General features: G+C 59.7%; 1 protein-coding gene across 1 annotated transcript; it reads right to left on the bottom strand.

Annotated features, from left to right (window-relative positions):
* Nucleotides 1-459: 459 nt before the first annotated feature.
* Nucleotides 460-23,883, bottom strand: LOC130594916 (ryanodine receptor 1-like; the record flags this gene model as incomplete). Its single annotated transcript, XM_057401177.1, has 17 exons — nt 460-600; nt 1,868-1,957; nt 2,040-2,118; nt 2,916-3,079; nt 4,692-4,832; nt 4,926-5,016; nt 6,275-6,495; nt 7,906-8,075; nt 8,997-9,114; nt 10,860-10,971; nt 11,708-11,894; nt 15,305-15,440; nt 16,336-16,430; nt 18,363-18,495; nt 21,170-21,284; nt 21,968-22,241; nt 23,740-23,883. Coding segments are annotated over 17 exons (2,411 nt in total), but the record flags the coding sequence as incomplete, so codon positions are not given.
* Nucleotides 23,884-23,935: the final 52 nt, after the last annotated feature.

The following is a 23,935-nucleotide window of genomic DNA, read 5'->3' as shown; positions in this document are numbered from 1 at the left end:
CATGGACCCCCATGGACCCCTATAGACCCCCATGGACCTCATGGACCCCACAGACCACATGGACCCCATGGACCCCCATGGACCCCCATGGACCCCTATAGACCCCTATAGACTCTATGGACCCCATAGACCCCATGGACCCCATGGCCCCCATAGACCCCCATGGACCCCCTGGACCCCCTCGACCCCCTGGACGCCAAAGGACTCCATAGACCCCCATGGACCCCCATGAACCCCATGGACCCCCATGGACCCCTATAGACCCCCATAGACCCCATGGACCCCCATGGACCCCATGGACCCCTATAGACCCCCATAGACCCCATGGACCCCCATGGACCCCTATAGACTCTATGGACCACATGAACCCCATGGACCCCTACAGACCCCTATAGACCCCTATAGACTCTATGGACCCCATAGACCCCATGGACCCCATGGACCCCACAGCCTGCAGACCTGGGCCGATTGGGAGATCTTTCGGGTCTTCTTCTTCTCCACTTTGTCCTCCTCCCCCTCGCGGGCCTTCTCCACCGTCCACTCCCAGGCCAGCATCGCCTTGAGGGACTCCTTGATTGGCCAGCGGTAGATCTCCTTGTCCTGGGGGCGCAGGGGGGCGCAGTGGGGCTGGGGAACTCCGTGGGGGTGGATGGGGTCGGGGGAACTCAATGGGGTTGGAGGAACTCAATGGGGTTGGAGGAACTCAATGGGGTTGGGTGGGGTTGGAGGAACTCAATGGGGTTGGGGGAACTCAATGGGGTTGGATGGGGTTGGAGGAACTCGATGGGGTTGGAGGAACTCAATGGGGTTGGATGGGGTTGGGGGAACTCAATGGGGTTGGAGGAACTCAATGGGGTTGGGTGGGGTTGGGGGAACTCAATGGGGTTGGATGGGGTTGGGGGAACTCAATGGGGTTGGAGGAACTCAATGGGGTTGGAGGAACTCAATAGGGTTGGGGGAACTCAGTGGGGTTGGATGGGGTTGGATGGGGTTGAAGGAACTCAATGGGGTTGGATGGGGTTGAAGGAACTCAATGGGGTTGGATGGGGTTGGATGGGGTTGGAGGAGCTCAATGGGGTTGAGGGAACTCAATGGGGTTGGGGGAACTCATTGGGGTTGTATGGGTTTGGATGGGGTTGAAGGAACTCAATGGGGTTGGATGGGGTTGGAGGAACTCAATGGGGTTGAAGGAACTCAATGGGGTTGGATGGGGTTGGAGGAACTCAATGGGGTTGGAGGAACTCAATGGGGTTGGATGGGGTTGGAGGAACTCAATGGGGTTGGAGGAACTCAATGGGGTTGGATGGGGTTGGGGAACTCAATGGGGTTGGATGGGGTTGGAGGAACTCAGTGGGGTTGGAGGAAGTCAATGGGGTTGGGAGAACTCAATGGGGTTGGACGGGGTTGGATGGGGTTGAAGGAACTCAGTGGGGTTGGATGGGGTTGGATGGGGTTGGGGGAACTCAATGGGGTTGGATGGGGTTGAAGGAACTCAATGGGGTTGGATGGGGTTGGAGGAACTCAATGGGGTTGGATGGGGTTGGATGGGGTTGAAGGAACTCAATGGGGTTGGATGGGGTTGAAGGAACGCAATGGGGTTGGATGGGGTTGGGGGAACTCAATGGGGTTGGGGGAACTCGGTGGGGTTGGATGGGGTTGGGGGAACTCAATGGGGTTGGGGGAACTCGGTGGGGTTGGATGGGGTTGGAGGAACTCAATGGGGTTGGATGGGGTTGGGGGTCCCCAATGGGGTTCAGGGCATCCCAATGGGGTTGAATGGCGTTAGGGGTCCCCAATGGGGTTCAGGGGACCCCAATGGCCTCGGGGTTCTCCCCATAGGGGCTGTGGGGCCCGGAGGCCCCGGTACCTTCTCGGAGAAGGTCTTGTACGGGCGCAGCATCGGATGCGTCTTGGCCTCTTCATCCACGGCCTCCCCGAAGGACCAATTGTTCTGGATCTGCCATGGGGGGGACATGTGGGGCGCTGGGACATCAGTGGGGCGCTGTGGGGCGCTGTGGGGCGCAGGTTTGGGGTCCCACCTTGTCGAAGGCCCACTTCTCATGGGTGAACTCCGCGTACTTGTTGATGAAGCCATCGAGCTTCTCGGGGATGATGACACTGGGGGAGAGAGGGGACAAGTGGGGCTGGGTTATGGGGCTGGGTTATGGGGCTGGGTTATGGGGCAGGGCTATGGGGCTGGGTTATGGGGCTGAGCTATGGGCAGGGCTCTGGGGCAGGGCTATGGGGTTGGGCTACAGGGCTGGGCTCTGGGGCTGGGTTATGGGGCTGGGCTATGGGGAAGGGCTCTGGGGCAGGTCTATGGGGCATTTTTTTGGGCAGGGTTATAGGGCAGGGCTATGGGACTGGGCTATGGCGTTGGCTATGGGGCAGGGCTCTGGGGCTGGGTTATGGGGCAGTGTTCTGTGGCAGGGTTATGGGGCAAATCCATGGGGCAGGGCTGTCAGTCAGGGCTATGGGGCAGGTTTATAGGGCAGGATTATGGGGCAGGGCTATGGAGCAGAGTTATACGTCAAAGTTATAGGGCAGGTCTATGGGTCAGGTCTATGGGGCAGGTCTACGGGGCATGGCTATAGGGCAGGGCTATGGGGCAGGGCTATAGGGCAGGTCTATATGGCAGGGCTATGGGGCAGGTCTATGGGGCAGGGCTATGGGGCAGCTCTATGGGGCAGGGCTATGGGGCAGATCTATGGGTCAGGGCTATGGGTCAGGTCTATTGGGCATGACTATAGGGTAGGGCTATGGGGCAGGTCTATGGGGCAGGGCTATAGGGCAGGGCTATGGGGCAGGTCTATGGGGCAGGTCAATGGGTCAGGGCTATGGGGCAGGTCTATGGGGCAGGTCAATGGGGCAGGGCTATGGGGCAGCGCCGTGGGGCAGGAGGGCCCTGGGCTCACTTGAGGGTCTCCACGGGCTTGGGGTCGAAGTTGCCCTCGGCGTCCACGGCCGCCTTCTTCTCGGTGCGCGAGGAGTAGCTGGCGTCGACGTAGTCGGGCGGGAGGGCGCCGGCGATGGCGCACAGGCACGGCATGGCCAGGCGGGAGAGCTCGGCGTCGAAGCGCTGCCGGCACCCGCGCCCATCACCATCGGCATCGGCATCGACGTCATGGTCATTGTCGTCATCGTTGTCATCGTCATCGTCATCATCGTTGTCATCGGCATCATCGTTGTCATCGTTGTCATCGTCATCATCGTTGTCATCGTCATCATCGTTGTCATCGGCATCATCGTTTGTCATCGTCATCGTCGTCATCGTTGTCATCGGCATCATCGTTGTCATCGTCATCATCATTGTCATCATTGTCATCGTCCATCATCGTTGTCATCATCATCATCATCGTCATCATCGTCGTCGTCATCGTCATCGTCATCATTGTCATTGGCATCATCGTTGTCATCGTCATCGTCATCATTGTTGTCATCGTCATCATCGTTGTCATCGTCATCATCGTCATCGTTGTCATCGTCATCATCGTTGTCATCGTCATCGTCATCATCGTTGTCATCGTCATCATCATCATCGTTGTCATCGTCATCGTCATCATCGTTGTCATTGTCATCATCGTTGTCATCATCATCGTCATCATCGTTGTCATCGGCGTCATCGTCATCGTCGTCATCGTCGTCATCGTTGTCATCGTCATCATCGTTGTCATCATCATCATCATTGTCATCATTGTCATCGGCATCCGCATCGTCGTCATCGTCCGTCATCATTGTCATCATCATCATCATCATCATCATCATCATCGTCATCATCGTCATCGTTGGCGTCATCAGCATCATCGGTGGCGGCATCAGCATCGTTGTCATCGTCATCGTCATCGCCGCCATCGTTGTCATCATCCTCATCGTCATCATCGTCATCATCGTCATTGTCATCGTCGTCATCGGCATCATCATCGGCATCATCGGCATCATGGTCATTGTCATCGTCGTCGTCATTGTCATAGTCATCATCGTTGTCATCGTTGTCATCGTCATCGTTGTCATCATCATGGACATCAACGTCATCATCATCATCATCATCGTCGTCGTCATCGTTGTCGTCATCATTGCCATCATCATCATCCCCGTCGTCATCGTCATCATCAACCCATTGTCATCATCGCCATCCCATCCTCCTCCTCCTCATCATCCCCATCGTCATCATCGTCCTCATCATCCCCATCATTACCATCTCCCCATAGCCATCCCTATTGTCATCATCATCATCCCCATCATCCTCCCCATCATCATCCCATTGTCATCATCATCATCTCCATCATCATCATCCCCATCATCATCATCCCCATCATCATCCCCATCGTCATCCCCGTCATCCCCATCATCGTCATCATCATCCCATCCCCATCATCCCCATCATCATCATCCCCATCGTCATCATCTCCATCATCATCATCATCCCCATCATCATCCCATTGTCATCATCATCATCCCCATCATCATCATCCCCATTGTCATCATCATCATCTCCATCATTATCATCCCCATCATCATCATCCCCATCGTCATCCCCATCGTCATCCCCATCATCATCATCATCATCCCATCCCCATCATCCCCATCATCATCATTCCCATCGTCATCATCTCCATCATCATCATCATCCCCATCATCATCATCCTCACCCCACATCCCCGTGCCCCCCATCTCCCCCCCGTGCCCCCCACCTTGTGCGCCAGGGACTGGAAGATGCCCCAGAAGAGCTTCCTGGTGAGGTGCAGCTCCTCCTCGGAGCTCACGCCGTGATTGGGCCACCCGCTGGGCAGGCAGTAGTACTTCCAACACCGCTCGTAGTGATTGGTCAGCAGCTGGGCGGGACGGAGGGCGATTGACCAATGGGGGCATCGCTATGGGGGGGGGGGGGACGGACGACCCCCATAATGTCCTCTCCATCGCCTCACCTTGAGCGGCATCTTGGAGAACTCATTGAGGATGGGCACGTCGAAGACCAGGCGGCGCAGGAGGTGCTGCAGCATCGAGGGGCTGATGTACCTGGGGGGGGGTTGGGGGCCCACGGTTGGGTCATGGTGCCCATGGTTGGGTCGTGGTGCCCATGGTTGGGTCATGGCGCCCATGGTTGGGTCGTGGTGCCCATGGTTGGGTCATGGCGCCCATGGTTGGGTCATGGCGCCCATGGCTGGGTCATGGCGCCCATGGTTGGGTCGTGGTGCCCATGGTTGGGTCATGGCGCCCATGGTTGGGTCATGGCGCCCATGGCTGGGTCATGGCGCCCATGATTGGGTCATGGCACCCATGGTTGGGTCATGGCGCCCATGGTTGGGTCATGGCGCCCATGGTTGGGTCATGGCACCCATGGTTGGGTCATGGAGCCCATGGTTGGGTTTTGGTGTCATTGATTGGGTTGTGGTGTCAACGGTTGGGTCATGGCGCCCATGGTTGGGTCATGGAGAACATGGTTGGGTCGTGGTGCCCATGGTTGGGTCGTGGCGCACATGGTTGGGTCGTGGCGCCCATGGTTGGGTCGTGGTGCCCATGGTTGGGTCCTGTCACTCATGGTTGGGTTCTGGGTGCCATGGTTGGGTCATGGTTGGGTTTTGGGTGTCATGGTTGGGTCCTGGCACCCATGGTTGTGTTTTGGGTGCCATGGTTGGGTTTTGGGTGCCATGGTTGGGTCCTGGTTGGGTTTTGGGTGCCGTGGTTGGGTCATGGTTGGGTTTTGGTTGCCATGGTTGGGTTCTGGTTGGGTTTTGGGTGCCCTGGTTGGGTTTTGGTTGGGTTTTGGTTGCCATGGTTGGGTCATGGTTGGGTTTTGGTTGCCATGGTTGGGTTTTGGTTGCCATGGTTGTGCCCTGGTTGGGTTTTGGTTGCCATGGTTGGGTCCTGGTTGCCATGGTTGTGCCATGGTTGGGTTTTGGGTGCCCTGGTTGGGTCATGGTTGGGTTTTGGTTGCCATGGTTGGGTTCTGGTTGGGTTTTGGGTGCCCTGGTTGGGTTTTGGGTTCCATGGTTGTGCCCTGGTTGGGTTTTGGTTGCTGTGGTTGGGTCCTGGTTGCCATGGTTGTGCCCTGGTTGGGTTTTGGTTGCCATGGTTGGGTCATGGTTGGGTTTTGGTTGCCATGGTTGGGTCCTGGTTGGGTTTTGGTTGCCATGGTTGGGTCATGGTTGGGTTTTGGTTGCCATGGTTGTGCCCTGGTTGGGTTTTGGTTGCCGTGGTTGGGTCCTGGTTGCGTTCTGGATGCCGCGGTTATCTCCGGGTTGTGTCTCCCCCCCCCTCCCATTGCCCCGCTCACCGGCACAGCGCCATGAGGCACTCGTCGATGAGGTCGCGCTGGGCCTTGGTGAGCGCCCTGGCGCGGGACAGCCGGTACACGGTGTGCAGCGCCGAGTCCACCAGGCCGGCGCGGTGCTCGGTGCCGGCGAAGAGCGGCGCGCACTTGGTGAGCAGCGGCAGCACCGCCTGGCTCAGGTAGCGGTTCAGCGCCAGCGCCATCTCCGTCGTGCTGAACGTGGCCTGGGGGGGGCGGGCAAAGGGGGCGCTGTGGGGCACGGGGGGTGCTGTGGGGCATGGCGGGTGCTATGGGGGGCGCTATGGGGCATGGGGAGAGCTATGGGGCACAGGGAGAGATATGGGGCACAGGGGTCGCTATGGGGCATGGGGAGAGCTATGGGGCACAGGGAGAGATATGGGGCACTGGGGGAGATATGGGGCATGGGGAGAGCTATGGGGCACAGGGAGAGATATGGGGCACGGGGAGAGATATGGGGCATGGGGGGCGCTATGGGGCACAGGGAGCACTATGGAGCACAGGGAGGGCTATGGGGCACAGGGAGCACTATGGGGTACAGGGAGCACTATGGGGCACGGGGAGGGCTATGGGGCACGGGGAGAGCTATGGGGCACAGGGAGAGCTATGGGGCACAGGGAGAGCTATGGGGCACGGGGAGAGCTATGGGGCACGGGGAGCGCTGTGGGGCACGGGGAGGGCTGTGGGGCACGGGGAGAGCTATGGGGCACAGGGAGAGATATGGGGCACAGGGAGCGCTATGGGGCACAGGGAGAGCTATGCGGCACAGGGAGCGCTATGGGGCACAGGCAGCGCTATGGGGCACAGGGAGCGTTATGGGGCACGGGGAGCGCTATGGGGCACGGGGAGCGTTATGGGCACCCCATAGGACACCCCATAGGACACCCCATAGTGCCCCACAGCGCCCCATAGGACACCCCCTAGCGCCCCACAGAGGCCCATAGGACACCCCATAGGACACCCCATAGTGCCCCACAGCACCCCATAGGACACCCCATAGCGCCCCATAGGACACCCCATAGGACACCCCATAGCGCCCCATAGCGCCCCATAGGACACCCCATAGCGCCCCACAGCGCCCCATAGGACACCCCACAGCGCCCCATAGGACACCCCCTAGCGCCCCACAGCGCCCCATAGGACACCCCACAGCGCCCCATAGGACACCCCATAGCGCCCCACAGCGCCCCATAGGACACCCCACAGCGCCCCATAGGACACCCCATAGCGCCCCACAGCGCCCCATAGGACACCCCACAGCGCCCCATAGGACACCCCATAGCGCCCCATAGCGCCCCATAGGACACCCCATAGCGCCCCACAGCGCCCCATAGGACACCCCATAGCGCCCCATAGCGCCCCATAGGACACCCCATAGCGCCCCACAGCGCCCCATGGCTGCCCACCCCACAGCGCCCCATAGGACACCCCATAGCGCCCCACAGCGCCCCATAGGACACCCCACAGCGCCCCATAGCGCCCCATAGGACACCCCATAGCGCCCCACAGCGCCCCATAGGACACCCCATAGAGCCCCATAGGACACCCCATAGGACACCCCATAGCGCCCCATAGGACACCCCACAGCGCCCCACAGCGCCCCCTATGTCCCTCACCGTGTCGAGGGAGGCTGCGGCGCGCAGGTCGGGCAGGAAGCCCACGTCGAGCACGCGCAGGAGCAGCTCCTGGCTGCCCACCCCATAGACGCGGTCCAGGAACAGCACCATGGGGGCCTTGTGCTCGGGGACGAAGCTGGCGGCCAGGCGGGGCTCCAGCACCGCGCCGTCTGTGGGGCAGAGGGGGGGACGTGGGGGGCAGCCCCATAGCCAAGGCCTACAGCCCATAATGACCCATAGATCCCATATACCCCATAGATCCCATATACCCCATAGATCACATATACCCCATAGATCCCATATACACCATAGATCCCATATACCCCATAGATCCCATATACCCCATAGATCCCATATACCCCATAGATCACATATGCACCATAGATCCCATATACCCCATAGATCCCATATGCACCACAGATCCCATATACCCCATAGATCCCATATACCCCATAGATCCCATATACCCCATAGATCCCATATGCACCATAGATCCCATATACCCCATAGATCCCATATGCACCATAGATCCCATATACCCCATAGATCCCATACACCCCATACATCCCGTATCCCATACCTCATACACCCCATATATCCTGCATCCCACACACCCCATTATCCCATATCCATGCCCTATATCCCATACCCCATCCACCCCACCCCCCCCCCCCCCCCCCCCCCCCCCCCCCCCCCCCCACCCCCCCCCCCCCCCCCCCCCCCCCCCCCCCCCCCCCCCCCCCCCCCCCCCCCCCCCCCCCCCCCCCCCCCCCCCCCCCCCCCCCCCCCCCCCCCCCCCCCCCCCCCCCCCCCCCCCCCCCCCCCCCCCCCCCCCCCCCCCCCCCCCCCCCCCCCCCCCCCCCCCCCCCCCCCCCCCCCCCCCCCCCCCCCCCCCCCCCCCCCCCCCCCCCCCACCCCCCCCCCCCCCCCCCCCCCCCCCCCCCCCCCCCCCCCCCCCCCCCCCCCCCCCCCCCCCCCCCCCCCCCCCCCCCCCCCCCCCCCCCCCCCCCCACCCCCCCCCCCCCCCCCCCCCCCCCACCCCCCCCCCCCACCCCACCCCCCCCCCCCCCACCCACCCCCCCCATAAGGACCCCCCCCGTGCAGGATGGGCAGCTGCAGGGAGCGGATGATCCCCACCAGGTCCTCCAGGGGCACCAAGGACCTCAGGATCCCCGGATCCTGCGCTTCCCCTTTGCCCGCCTGGATCAGCTGCGGGAGGGACCCACGGCGAGGGGGCTCCAGCCCCCTGCCCTTCCTGCCCCACAAGTGTGGGTCCTGCCCCATAAGTGTGGGTCTGCCCCATAAGTGTGGGTCCTGCCCCATAAGTGTGGGTCTGCCCCATAAGTGTGGGTCCTGCTCCATTAGTGTGGGTTCTGCCCCATAAGTGTGGGTCCTGCCCCATAAGTGTGGGTCCTGCCCCACAAGTGTGGGTCTGAACCATAAGTGTGGGTCCTGCTCCATTAGTGTGGGTTCTGCCCCATAAGTGTGGGTCTGCCCCATAAGTGTGGGTCTGCCCCATACGGGTGGGTCTGCCCCATACGGGTGGGTCCTGCTCCATTAGTGTGGGTTCTGCCCCATAAGTGTGGGTCTGCCCCATAAGTGTGGGTCCTGCCCCATAAGTGTGGGTTCTGCCCCATAAGTGTGGGTCTGCCCCATAAGTGTGAGTCTGCCCCATACAGGTGGGTACTGCCCCATACGGGTGGGTCCTGCCGCATACGGGTGGCTCCTGCCCCATAAGCGTGCGTCCCCCCCATCCACATGTCTCCTGCCCCATAAGCGTGCTTCCCTCCCCATCCACATGGCTCCTGCCCCATAAGCGTGCTTCCTGTCCCATAAGCGTGCATCCCTCCCCATCCACGTGGCTCCTGCCCCATAAGCGTGCTTCCCTCCCCATCCGCGTGGCTCCAGACCCACACGTGTGGCTCCTGCCCCATAAGCGTGCTTCCCGCCCCATAAGCGTGCTTCCTGCCCCATAAGCGTGCATCCCTCCCCATTCACATGGCTCCTGCCCCATAAGTGTGCTTCCCTCCCCATCCACATGGCTCCTGCCCCATAAGCGTGCTTCCTGCCCCATAAGCGTGCTTCCTGCCCCATAAGCGTGCTTCCCTCCCATCCACATGGCTCCTGCCCCATAAGCGTGCTTCCCTCCCCATCCGCGTGGCTCCAGACCCACACGTGTGGCTCCTGCCCCATAAGCGTGCTTCCCTCCCCATCCACACGGCTCCTGCCCCATAAGCGTGCTTCCCGCCCCATAAGCGTGCTTCCTGCCCCATAAGCGTGCTTCCCTCCCCATCCACGTGGCTCCTGCCCCATACATGTGGGTCCCTCCCCATCCGCGTGGCTCCTGCCCCACGCGTGTGGCTCCCGCCCCATAAGCGTGCTTCCCTCCCCATCCACGGGGCTCCTGCCCCATACATGTGGGTCCCTCCCCATCCGCGTGGCTCCTGCCCCACGCGTGTGGCTCCTGCCCCATAAGCGTGCTTCCCTCCCCATCCACATGGCTCCTGCCCCATAAGCGTGCTTCCCTCCCCATCCACGTGCTTCCCTCCCCATCCGCGTGGCTCCTGCCCCACACGTGTGGGTCCCTCCCCATCCGCGTGGCTCCAGCCCCATAAGCGTGCATCCCTCCCCATCCACATGGCTCCAGCCCCATCAGCGTGGCTCCTGCCCCACACGTGTGGGTCCTTCCCCATCCACATGGCTCCTGCCCCATAAGCGTGCTTCCCTCCCCATCCACGTGGCTCCTGCCCCATACATGTGGGTCCCTCCCCATCCGCGTGGCTCCTGCCCCACGCGTGTGGCTCCTGCCCCATAAGCGTGCTTCCCTCCCCATCCACGTGGCTCCTGCCCCATACATGTGGGTCCCTCCCCATCCGCGTGGCTCCTGCCCCACACGTGTGGGTCCCTCCCCATCCGCGTGGCTCCTGCCCCACACGTGTGGGTCGCGCCCTTACGTGCATCTCTGGGGCGCAGCGCCCCAGGAGGTCGATGAGGGCGGCGTAGAAGGACATGATGGCGTTGCCCAGGTGCACCCGGCCCTCCTCGGGGGGCTCCTCAGCCCCAAACCTGAATGGGGGCGATGGGGACCCCCCCATGGCAATGGGGGCAGGGATGGGGGGGGGGGGAGGGCTCATGAGGACCCCAAACCTGACCCCACCCCCGCCCCCAGCCCCAGCCCTGCCCCATTGCTGCCCCATTGCTGCCCTATGGCTGCCCCATGGCTGCCCCATGGCTGCCCCATCCCCACCCCCCCCCCATACCCAGCCCCATCCTTGCCCTATTGCTGCCCCATGGCTGCCCCATCCCCATCCCCACCCCCATCCCCATCCCCCCATCCCATCCCCCCCCACCCCATCCCAATCCCAAGCCCCATCCCTACCCCATGGCTGCCCTGTCCCGATCCCCATCCTCATCCCCATCCCTACCCCATCCCTGCCCCATTGCTGCCCCATCCCCATCCCCACCCCATCCCCATCCCCATCCCTGCCCCATCCCTGCCCCATTGCTGCCCCATCCCCCATCCCCATCCCCACCCCTCCCCATCCCTGCCCCATGGCTGCCCCATCCCCACCCCATCCCCACCCCACCCCATCCACACCCCATCCCCATCCCTGCCCCATGGCTGCCCCATCCCCACCCCCCCATCCCCATCCCCCCCATCCCCACCCTCTCCCCATCCCATATTCCCACCCCCATCCCCATCCCCACCCCATCCCCATCCCCATCCCCACCCCATCCCCATCCCCATCCCCATCCCACCCCCATCCCCCCCCCCCCACCCCCCCCGGATCCCCCCACTCACGGCTCCCTCCTCCGCTCCCTGCGGGGGCTGGGCCCGTCGCGGGCCGGATCCTGCGCGATGCCCATGGCCTCCTGCATGGCCGCCAGCAGCCCGCAGCCGCCCTCCCCCCGCAGCGCCGGCCCGAAGCACTCGGGCCTCCGGATCAGGAGCCGAACAACCACGTTGGCGTTCTCCTCCACGCTCTCACCTGGCACCCATGGCACCCATTGACACCCATTGACATCCATTGACACCCATTGACATCCATTGACACCCATTGACATCCATTGACATCCATTGACACCCATTGACATCCATTGACAGCCATTGACAGCCATTGACAGCCATTGACATCCATTGACATCCATTGACATCCATTGACACCCATTGACATCCATTGACATCCATTGACACCCATTGACATCCATTGACACCCATTGACACCCATTGACATCCATTGACATCCATTGACATCCATTGACACCCATTGACATCCATTGACACCCATTGACACCCATTGACATCCATTGACATCCATTGACATCCATTGACACCCATTGACACCCATTGACATCCATTGACATCCATTGACACCCATTGACATCCATTGACACCCATTGACACCCATTGACACCCATTGACATCCATTGACAGCCATTGACATCCATTGACACCCATTGACATCCATTGACACCCATTGACACCCATTGACATCCATTGACATCATTGACATCCATTGACACCCATTGACACCCATTGACATCCATTGACACCCATTGACACCCATTGACACCCATTGACATCCATTGACACCCATTGACACCCATTGACACCCATTGACACCCATTGACACCCATTGACATCCATTGACACCCATTGACACCCATTGACACCCATTGACACCCATTGACATCCATTGACATCCATTGACACCCATTGACACCCATTGACACCCATTGACATCCATTGACATCATTGACACCAATGGGACACCAGAGCACCACCACGTTGGCGTTCTCCTCCACGCTCTCACCTGGCACCCATGGCACCCATTGACACCCATTGACACCCATTGACATCCATTGACATCCATTGACATCCATTGACATCCATTGACACCCATTGACATCCATTGACATCCATTGACATCCATTGACACCCATTGACATCCATTGACATCCATTGACAGCCATTGACACCCATTGACACCCATTGACACCCATTGACACCCATTGACATCCATTGACATCCACTGACACCCATTGACATCCATTGACACCCATTGACACCCATTGACACCCATTGACATCCATTGACACCCATTGACATCCATTGACATCCATTGACACCCATTGACACCCATTGACATCCATTGACACCCATTGACATCCATTGACATCCATTGACACCCATTGACATCCATTGACATCCATTGACACCCATTGACACCCATTGACACCCATTGACAGCCATTGACATCATTGACACCAATGGGACACCAGAGCACCACCACGTTGGCGTTCTCCTCCACGCTCTCACCTGGCACCCATGGCACCCATTGACACCCATTGACACCCATTGACATCCATTGACATCCATTGACACCCATTGACACCCATTGACACCCATTGACACCCATTGACACCCATTGACATCCATTGACATCCATTGACACCCATGGCACCCATTGACACCCATTGACACCCATTGACACCCATTGACATCCATGGGCGTCCATTGACATCCATTGACATCCATTGACATCCATTGACATCATTGACACCAATGGGACACCAGAGCACCACCACGTTGGCGTTCTCCTCCACGCTCTCACCTGGCACCCATGGCACCCATTGACACCCATTGACACCCATTGACACCCATTGACACCCATTGACACCCATTGACACCCATTGACGCCCATTGACATCCATTGACACCCATTGACACCCATTGACACCCATTGACATCCATTGACATCCATTGACATCCATTGACACCCATTGACATCCATTGACACCCATTGACACCCATTGACACCCATTGACATCCATTGACACCCATTGACACCCATTGACACCCATTGACACCCATTGACACCCATTGACACCCATTGACATCCATTGACACCCATTGACACCCATTGACACCCATTGACACCCATCATCCATTGACATCCATTGACACCCATTGACACCCATTGACATCCATTGACATCCATTGACATCATTGACACCAATGGGACACCAGAGCACCACCACGTTGGCGTTCTCCTCCACGCTCTCACCTGGCACCCATGGCACCCATTGACACCCATTGACACCCATTGACATCCATTGACATCCATTGACACCCATTGACACCCATTGACACCCATTGACACCCATTGACACCCATTGACATCCATTGACATCCATTGACACCCATGGCACCCATTGACACCCATTGACACCCATTGACACCCATTGACATCCATGGGCGTCCATTGACATCCATTGACATCCATTGACATCCATTGACATCATTGACACCAATGGGACACCAGAGCACCACCACGTTGGCGTTCTCCTCCACGCTCTCACCTGGCACCCATGGCACCCATTGACACCCATTGACATCCATTGACACCCATTGACACCCATTGACACCCATTGACATCCATTGACATCCATTGACATCCATTGACATCCATTGACACCCATTGACACCCATTGACATCCATTGACATCCATTGACATCATTGACACCAATGGGACACCAGAGCACCACCACGTTGGCGTTCTCCTCCACGCTCTCACCTGGCACCCATGGCACCCATTGACACCCATTGACATCCATTGACACCCATTGACACCCATTGACACCCATTGACATCCATTGACATCCATTGACATCCATTGACATCCATTGACATCCATTGACACCCATTGACACCCATTGACATCCATTGACATCCATTGACACCCATTGACATCCATTGACACCCATTGACACCCATTGACACCCATTGACATCCATTGACAGCCATTGACATCCATTGACACCCATTGACATCCATTGACACCCATTGACACCCATTGACATCCATTGACATCATTGACATCCATTGACATCCACTGACATCCATTGACATCCATTGACATCCATTGACACCCATTGACACCCATTGACAGCCATTGACACCCATTGACAGCCATTGACAGCCATTGACATCATTGACAGCCATTGACATCCATTGACATCCATTGATAGCCATTGACAGCCATTGACAGCCATTGACATCCATTGACACCCATTGACATCCATTGACATCCATTGACATCCATTGACAGCCATTGACATCCATTGACAGCCATTGACAGCCATTGACATCCATTGACACCCATTGACAGCCATTGACATCCATTGACACCCATAGACACCCATTGACATCCATTGACACCCATTGACACCCATTGACATCCATTGACATCCATTGACACCCATTGACATCCATTGACATCCATTGACACCCATTGACACCCATTGACATCCATTGACATCCATTGACACCCATTGACATCCATAGCCCCCCACATCCCCCCCATAGCCCCCCATAGCGCCCCACATCCCCCTCACCGTTGACGAAGACGGCAAAGCGCAGGAAGTCCAGGTACCGCTCGCCCCCCACCGGGTTCCAGCCCAGGTCGGGGTAGCCCTTGGCCAGCAGCATGGGGCAGCTCTGCAGGCCGCAGCCGGCCAGGTACGTCACCACCTGGGGGGCAGCAGTGGGGCGCATTGGGTACAATGGGGTGCATTGGGGTGCATTGGGTTCAATGGGGCCCATTGGGGTGCATTGGGTACAATGGGGCCCATTGGGGACATGGGGCAGCTCTGCAGGCCGCAGCCGGCCAGGTACGTCACCACCTGGGGGGCAGCAGTGGGGCGCATTGGGTACAATGGGATCCATTGGGGTCCATGGGGTACAATGGGGTGCACTGGGTGCAATGGGGTGCATTGGGGTACATTGGGTACAATGGGGCCCATTGGGGTGCATTGGGTACAATGGGGCCCATTGGGGACATGGGGCAGCTCTGCTGGCCGCAGCCGGCCCGGTACGTCACCACCTGGGGGGCAGCAGTTGGGCGCATTGGGTACAATGGGATCCATTGGGGTCCATGGGGTGCATTGGTGTCCATTGGGGTGCACTGGGGTCCATTGGGGTGCATTGGGGTGCATTGGGGTGCATTGGGGTGCATTGGTGTCCATTGGTGTCCATTGGTGTCCATTGGGGTGCATTGGGATGCATTGGGGTCCATTGGGGTGCATTGAGGTGCATTGGGGTGCATTGGGGTCCATTGGGGTGCATTGGGGTGCACTGGGGTGCATTGGGGTGCATTGGGGTGCATTGGGGTGCATTGGGTCCATTGGGGTGCATTGGGGTGCATTGGGGTGCATTGGGGTCCATTGGGGTGCATTGGGGTGCATTGGGGTGCATTGGGGTGCATTGGTGTCCATTGGTGTCCATTGGTGTCCATTGGGGTGCATTGGGATGCATTGGGGTCCATTGGGGTGCATTGGGGTGCATTGGGGTGCATTGGGGTCCATTGGGGTCCATTGGGGTGCATTGGGGTGCATTGGGGTGCATTGGGGTGCAGGGGGGTCCCCACCTTCTCCAGGTCCTGCTCCTTGAGCGCCAGCGCCAGCTCGTTGTTGTCGATGACGGAGGCGGCCGCCACGTCCAGGGGGGTCGAACCCCGCATCCCTGGGGGGGGGGGGGCACACATGGGGGTCAGGGGCACCCCAATGGCGGTCCCATAGGGGTGGTATGGGGGTGCCATAGGGGTGCCATAGGGGTGATATGGGGGTGCCATAGGGGTACCATAGGGGTGCCATAGGGGTGATATGGAGTTGCCATAGGGGTGACATGGGGGTGCCATAGGGGTGCCATAGGGGTGATATGGGGGTGCCATAGGGGTGATATGGGGGTACCACAGGGGAGATACAGGGGTGCCATAGGGGTACCATAGGGGTGCTATAGGGGTGATATGGGGGTGCCATAGGGGTACCATAGGGGTGCCATAGGGGTGATATGGGGGTGCCATAGGGGTACCATAGGGGTGCCATAGGGGTTATATGGGGGTGCCATAGGGGTACCATAGGCATAGCCTTGGGTTGCCATGGGGGTACCCTTGTGATACCATAGGGGTGCCATAGGGGTGATATGGGGGTGCCATAGGGGTGCCATAGGGGTGATATGGGGGTGCCATGGGGGTACCATAGGGGTATCATTGGGGTGCCATATGGGTACCCTTGGGTTGCCATGGGGGCACACTTGGGTTGCCATGGAGCATCCCTTGGGTTGCCATGGGCGCACCCTTTGGTTGCCATGGGGGTACCATGGGGGGCACCCTGCGGTTGCCATGGGGATACCCTTTGGTTGCCATGGGGATACGCTGCGGTTGCCATGGGGATACCCTTTGGTTGCCATGGGGATAGGCTGTGGTTGCCATGGGGATACCATGGCGCATCCCTTTGGTTGCCATGGGGATACCCTGAGGTTGCCATAGGGATACCCTCGTGTTGCCATGGGATACCCTTTGGTTGCCATGGGGATACCCTTGTGTTGCCATGGGGCTGGGCTGCGGTTGCCATGGGGGTACCATGGAGCACCCCTTTGGTTGCCATGGGGCCGGGCTGCGGTTGCCATGGGGGTACCATGGAGCATCCCTTTGGTTGCCATGGGGCTGTGCAGTGGTTGCCATGGGGATAGGCTGCGGTTGCCATGGGGATAGGCTGCGGTTGCCATGGGGATAGGCTGCGGTTGCCATGGGGCAGGGCTGTGGTTGCCATGGGATACCATGGAGCATCCCTTTGGTTGCCATGGGGCAGGGCTGCGGTTGCCATGGGATACCATGGAGCACCCCTTTGGTTGCCATGGGGATGGGCTGTGGTTGCCATGGGGATACCATGGAGCATCCCTTTGGTTGCCATGGGGCTGGGCTGCGGTTGCCATGGGATACCATGGAGCACCCCTTTGGTTGCCATGGGGCTGGGCTGTGGTTGCCATGGGATACCATGGAGCACCCCTTTGGTTGCCATGGGGATGGGCCGCGGTTGCCATGGGATACCATGGAGCATCCCTTTGGTTGCCATGGGGCTGGGCTGCAGTTGCCATGGGATACCATGGAGCATCCCTTTGGTCGCCATGGGGCTGGGCTGCGGTTGCCATGGGATACCATGGAGCATCCCTGTGGTTGCCATGGGGATACCCTGCGGTTGCCATGGGTGCACCCTTTGTTTGCCATGGGGATAGGCTGTGGTTGCCATGGGGGTACCATGGAGCATCCCTGTGGTTGCCACGGGGCTGGGCTGTGGTTGCCATGGGGTACCATGGAGCATCCCTTTGGTTGCCATGGGGCAGGGCTGCGGTTGCCATGGGATACCATGGAGCACCCCTTTGGTTGCCATGGGGATGGGCTGTGGTTGCCATGGGATACCATGGAGCACCCCTTTGGTTGCCATGGGGATGGGCTGTGGTTGCCATGGGGATACCATGGAGCATCCCTGTGGTTGCCACGGGGCTGGGCTGTGGTTGCCATGGGGTACCATGGAGCATCCCTTTGGTTGCCATGGGGATAGGCCGCGGTTGCCATGGGATACCATGGAGCATCCCTGGGGTTGCCACGGGGCTCACCCAGGCCGATGCTGCTGTTCTCCAGCAGGTAGCCCAGGTGGTCGAACATGGAGCGCTGGTTCTGGCGGCTGATCCGGCAGAAGTAGCACAGGAAGCGGCAGCAGCTCGTGACCATCTTGGGGAAGCGGATCTCCTGCGCCCGGAACAGCGGGAACGGGGTTGGGAATGATGGGAACGGGGTTGGGAATGATGGGAACGGGGTTGGGAATGATGGGAACGGGGTTGGGAATGATGGGAATGGGGTTGGGATAACGGGAATGGGGTTGGGAATGATGGGAATGGGGTTGGGAATGATGGGAATGGGGTTGGGAATGATGGGAATGGGGTTGGGAACAGCGGGAATGGGGTTGGAACAGTGGGAACGGGGTTGGGAATGATGGGAACAGGGTTGGGAATGATGGGAATGGGGTTGGGAATGATGGGAATGGGGTTGGAACAGTGGGAATGGGGTTGGGAATGATGGGAACGGGGTTGGGAATGATGGGAATGGGGTTGGGAATGATGGGAATGGGGTTGGGAATGATGGGAACGGGGTTGGGAATGATGGGAATGGGGTTGGGAATGATGGGAACGGGGTTGGGAACAGCGGGAATGGGGTTGGGAATGATGGGAACAGGGTTGGGAATGATGGGAATGGGGTTGGGAATGATGGGAATGGGGTTGGAACAGTGGGAATGGGGTTGGGAATGATGGGAACGGGGTTGGGAATGATGGGAATGGGGTTGGGAATGATGGGAATGGGGTTGGGAATGATGGGAACGGGGTTGGGAATGATGGGAATGGGGTTGGGAATGATGGGAATGGGGTCGGGAATGATGGGAATGGGGTTGGGAATGATGGGAATGGGGTTGGGAATGATGGGAACGGGGTTGGGAATGATGGGAATGGGGTTGGGAATGATGGGAATGGGGTCGGGAATGATGGGAATGGGGTTGGGAATGATGGGAACGGGGTTGGGAATGATGGGAATGGGGTTGGGATAACGGGAATGGGGTTGGGAATGATGGGAATGGGGTTGGGATAACGGGAATGGGGTTGGGAATGATGGGAATGGGGTTGGGATAACGGGAATGGGGTTGGGAATGATGGGAATGGGGTTGGGATAACGGGAATGGGGTTGGGAATGATGGGAATGGGGTTGGGAATGATGGGAACGTGGTTGGGAATGATGGGAATGGGGTTGGGAATGATGGGAATGGGGTCGGGAATGATGGGAATGGGGTTGGGAATGATGGGAATGGGGTTGGGAATGATGGGAACGGGGTTGGGAATGATGGGAATGGGGTTGGGAATGATGGGAATGGGGTTGGGATAACGGGAATGGGGTTGGGAATGATGGGAATGGGGTTGGGAATGATGGGAACGGGGTTGGGAATGATGGGAACGGGGTTGGGAATGATGGGAATGGGGTTGGGAATGATGGGAACGGGGTTGGGAATGATGGGAACGGGGTTGGGAATGATGGGAATGGGGTTGGGAATGATGGGAACGGGGTTGGGAATGATGGGAACGGGGTTGGGAATGATGGGAATGGGGTTGGGAATGATGGGAATGGGGTTGGGAATGATGGGAACGGGGTTGGGAATGATGGGAATGGGGTTGGGAATGATGGGAATGGGGTCGGGAATGATGGGAATGGGGTCGGGAATGATGGGAATGGGGTTGGGAATGATGGGAACGGGGTTGGGAATGATGGGAACGGGGTTGGGAATGATGGGAATGGGGTTGGGAACAGCGGGAATGGGGTTGGAACAGTGGGAACGGGGTTGGGAATGATGGGAACAGGGTTGGGAATGATGGGAATGGGGTTGGAACAGTGGGAATGGGGTTGGGAATGATGGGAACGGGGTTGGGAATGATGGGAATGGGGTTGGGAATGATGGGAATGGGGTTGGGAATGATGGGAACGGGGTTGGGAATGATGGGAATGGGGTTGGGAATGATGGGAATGGGGTTGGGAATGATGGGAACGGGGTTGGGAATGATGGGAAGGTGGTTGGGAATGATGGGAACGGGGTTGGGAACAGCGGGAATGGGGTTGGGAATGATGGGAACAGGGTTGGGAATGATGGGAATGGGGTTGGGAATGATGGGAATGGGGTTGGGAATGATGGGAACGGGGTTGGGAATGATGGGAATGGGGTTGGGAATGATGGGAATGGGGTTGGGATAACGGGAATGGGGTTGGGAATGATGGGAATGGGGTCGGGAATGATGGGAATGGGGTTGGGATAACGGGAATGGGGTTGGGAATGATGGGAACGGGGTTGGGAATGATGGGAATGGGGTTGGAACAGTGGGAATGGGGTTGGGAATGATGGGAACGGGGTTGGGAATGATGGGAATGGGGTTGGGAATGATGGGAACGGGGTTGGGAATGATGGGAATGGGGTTGGGAATGATGGGAACGGGGTTGGGAATGATGGGAATGGGGTTGGGAATGATGTGAATGGGGTTGGGATAACGGGAATGGGGTTGGAACAGCAGGAATGGGGTTGGGAATGATGGGAATGGGGTCGGGAATGATGGGAATGGGGTTGGAACAGCGGGAATGGGGTCGGGAATGATGGGAATGGGGTTGGGAATGATGGGAATGGGGTTGGGAATGATGGGAACGGGGTTGGGAATGATGGGAATGGGGTTGGAACAGCGGGAATGTGGTTGTGAACAGCGGGAATGGGGTTGGGAATGATGGGAATGGGGTTGGGAACACTGGGAATGGGTTTGGGATAAGGGCAATGGGGCTGGGATAAGGCAATGGGGCTGGGATAAGGCAATGGGGCCGGAGCCGTGGGGCAGGGGCTCACCTTGCTCTCGCCGCCCCCCAGCACGCTGACCATGACCTGCATCACGGTCTCGTGCATGCCCAGCGCCCGCATCAGGTTTGGGTGCTGGTAGAAGACTTTGTTGTTCATGATGTTCCTGGGGGGGAAAAGGGGGGTTATGGGGGGCCCGGGGGGGGGGGGGGGGGGGGGAATGGGAGCTATGGGGGGGCCCATGGGGATGTGGGGGTCTGCAGGGGTGCTGTTGGGTCCCCAGGACGCCAAGGTCAGGGATGCTTGGGGATGCTGTTGGTACCCAAGGGATGCTCGGGGATGCTGTTGGTACCCAAGGGATGCTCGGGGATGCTGTTGGGTACCCAAGGGATGCTCGGGGATGCTGTTGGGTACCCAAGGGATGCTCAGGGCTGCTCAGGGATGCCGTTGGGTACCCAAAGAATGCTGTTGGGTACCCAAGGGATGCTCAAGGATGCCGTTGGGTACCCCAGGGATGCTCAAGGATGCCGTTGGGTACCCCAGGGATGCTCAAGGATGCTGTTGGGTACCCAAGGGATGCTCAAGGATGCCGTTGGGTACCCAAGGGATGCTCAGGGATGCCGTTGGGTACCCAAGGGATGCTCAGGGATGCTGTTGGGTACCACAGGGATGCTCAAGGATGCCGTTGGGTACCCAAGGGATGCTCAGGGCTGCCATTGGGTACCCAAGGGATGCTCAGGGCTGCCGTTGGGTACCCAAGGGATGCTCAAGGATGCCGTTGGGTACCGCAGGGCCGCTGAGGGCCGCCGTCGGTCACCCCTAGGATGCAGCGGCACCCGCGGCGCTCACCCGATGCTCTGGATGAGCAGGTTCTCCTCCTCGGGCCCCATCTGCACGATGAGCAGGGAGCGGATCTGGCTGAGGCTCTCGAGGAGGGCGGTGGCGTCGGGCACGGAGCGGGCACTGAGGGCGTAGGCGCGGGGCAGGGCCCGCACCAGCTCGCCCAGGGCATCGTACTGGCGGTGCAGGAGGCTGAACATGGCCCGAACGAGCTCCGGGCTCTGGATGAAGGCTTCCTGAGCCCAGTGCACCATGGTCTGCGAGATGAGGGCCTGCAGGGAGCCTGTGGGGAGCAATGGGGAGAGGGGGGGCATTGGGGTATCCATGGGGGGCATTGGGGTACCCATAGGGGGTATTGGGGTATCCATAGGGGGCGATGGGGGTACCCATGGGGGGCATTGGGGATGGGATGGGGACATGGGGGGATGAAGGCTTCCTGAGCCCAGTGCACCATGGTCTGCGAGATGAGGGCCTGCAGGGAGCCTGTGGGGAGCAATGGGGAGAGGGGGGGCATTGGGGTATCCATGGGGGGCATTGGGGTATCCATGGGGGGTATTGGGGATGGGGGTACCCATAGGGGGCATTGGGGATGGGGGTACCCATAGGGGGCATTGGGGTACCCATAGGGGGCATTGGGGATGGGGGTACCCATAGGGGGCATTGGGGTACCCATGGGTGTGAATAGGGACATGGGGTACCAAGGGGTAGGGATGGGGACATGGGATACCCATGGGGGACATTGGGGATGGGGATGGGGACATGGGGGGATGAAGGCTTCCTGAGCCCAGTGCACCATGGTCTGCGAGATGAGGGCCTGCAGGGAGCCTGTGGGGAGCAATGGGGATGGGGGGACCCAGGGGTGGGGATGGGGGACCTATAGGGGGCATTGGGGATGGGGGACCCATGGAGGTCATTGGGGATGGGGCCATGGGATACCCATAGGGGGCATTAGGGATGGGGCACCCATGGGTGCAGATAGGGCCATGGGGTACCCATGGATGGGGATGGGGACATGGGGTACCCATGGGGGGCATTGGGGATGGGGCACCCATGGGTGCAGATGGGGCCATGGGGTACCCATAGGGGGCATTAGGGATGGGGCACCCATGGGTGCAGATGGAGACCTGTGGTACCCATGGATGAGGATAGGGCCATGGGGTACCCATGGAGGGCATTAGGGATGGGGCCAGGGGGTACCCATGGGGGGCATTGGGGATGTGGCACCCATGGGTGCAGATGGAGACCTGTGGTACCCATGGATGGGGATGGGGCTACCCATGGGGGGCATTAGGGATGGGGCACCCATGGGTGCAGATGGGGCCATGGGGTACCCCTGGATGGGGATGGGGCCATGGGGTACCCATGGGTGGGGATGTGACCATGGGGGGCATTAGGGATGTGGCACCCATGGGTGCAGATGGGGACATGGGGTACCCATGGATGGGGATGGGGCCATGGGGTACCCATGGGGGGCATTAGGGATGGGGACAGGGGGTACCCATGGATGGGGATGGGGCTATGGGGTACCCATGGGGGGCATTGGGGATGTGGCACCCATGGGTGCAGATGGAGACCTGTGGTACCCATGGATGGGGATGGGGCTATGGGGTACCCATGGGGGGCATTAGGGATGGGGCCATGGGGTACCCATGGATGGGGATGTGGCCATGGGGTACCCATGGCGGGCACTAGGGATGGAGCCATGGGGTACCCATGGGGCGCATTGAGGATGTGGCACCCATGGGTGCAGAAGGGTCCCTGGGTGCTCCCCCCCCCCTCACTGGGTGCCGGCGGCTCCTCGGGGGGGGGCTCCTCCTCCTTGGGGCCCCCCCTGCGCCCCAGCACTTTGTGCACCAGCCCCAGCAGCCGCTGCCCCATTGACGCCTCCTCCTCCTCCTCCTCTTCCTCCGTGGGCAGCTCCAGCCCTGGGGGGGGAACAGGGGCATGGGGGGGGGTTAGAGGGGGGGCTTATGGGGG

The sequence above is a fragment of the Pezoporus wallicus genome, unplaced genomic scaffold, assembly GCF_028554395.1.
Source record: "Pezoporus wallicus isolate ANWC-B61680 ecotype Strahan unplaced genomic scaffold, APGP_CSIRO_Pwel_v1 contig_12369, whole genome shotgun sequence".
Classification (NCBI taxonomy): Eukaryota; Metazoa; Chordata; class Aves; order Psittaciformes; family Psittacidae; genus Pezoporus; species Pezoporus wallicus.
The sequence above is the reverse complement of the archived record's forward strand: the minus strand, read 5'-3'. Positions and strand labels throughout refer to the sequence as shown.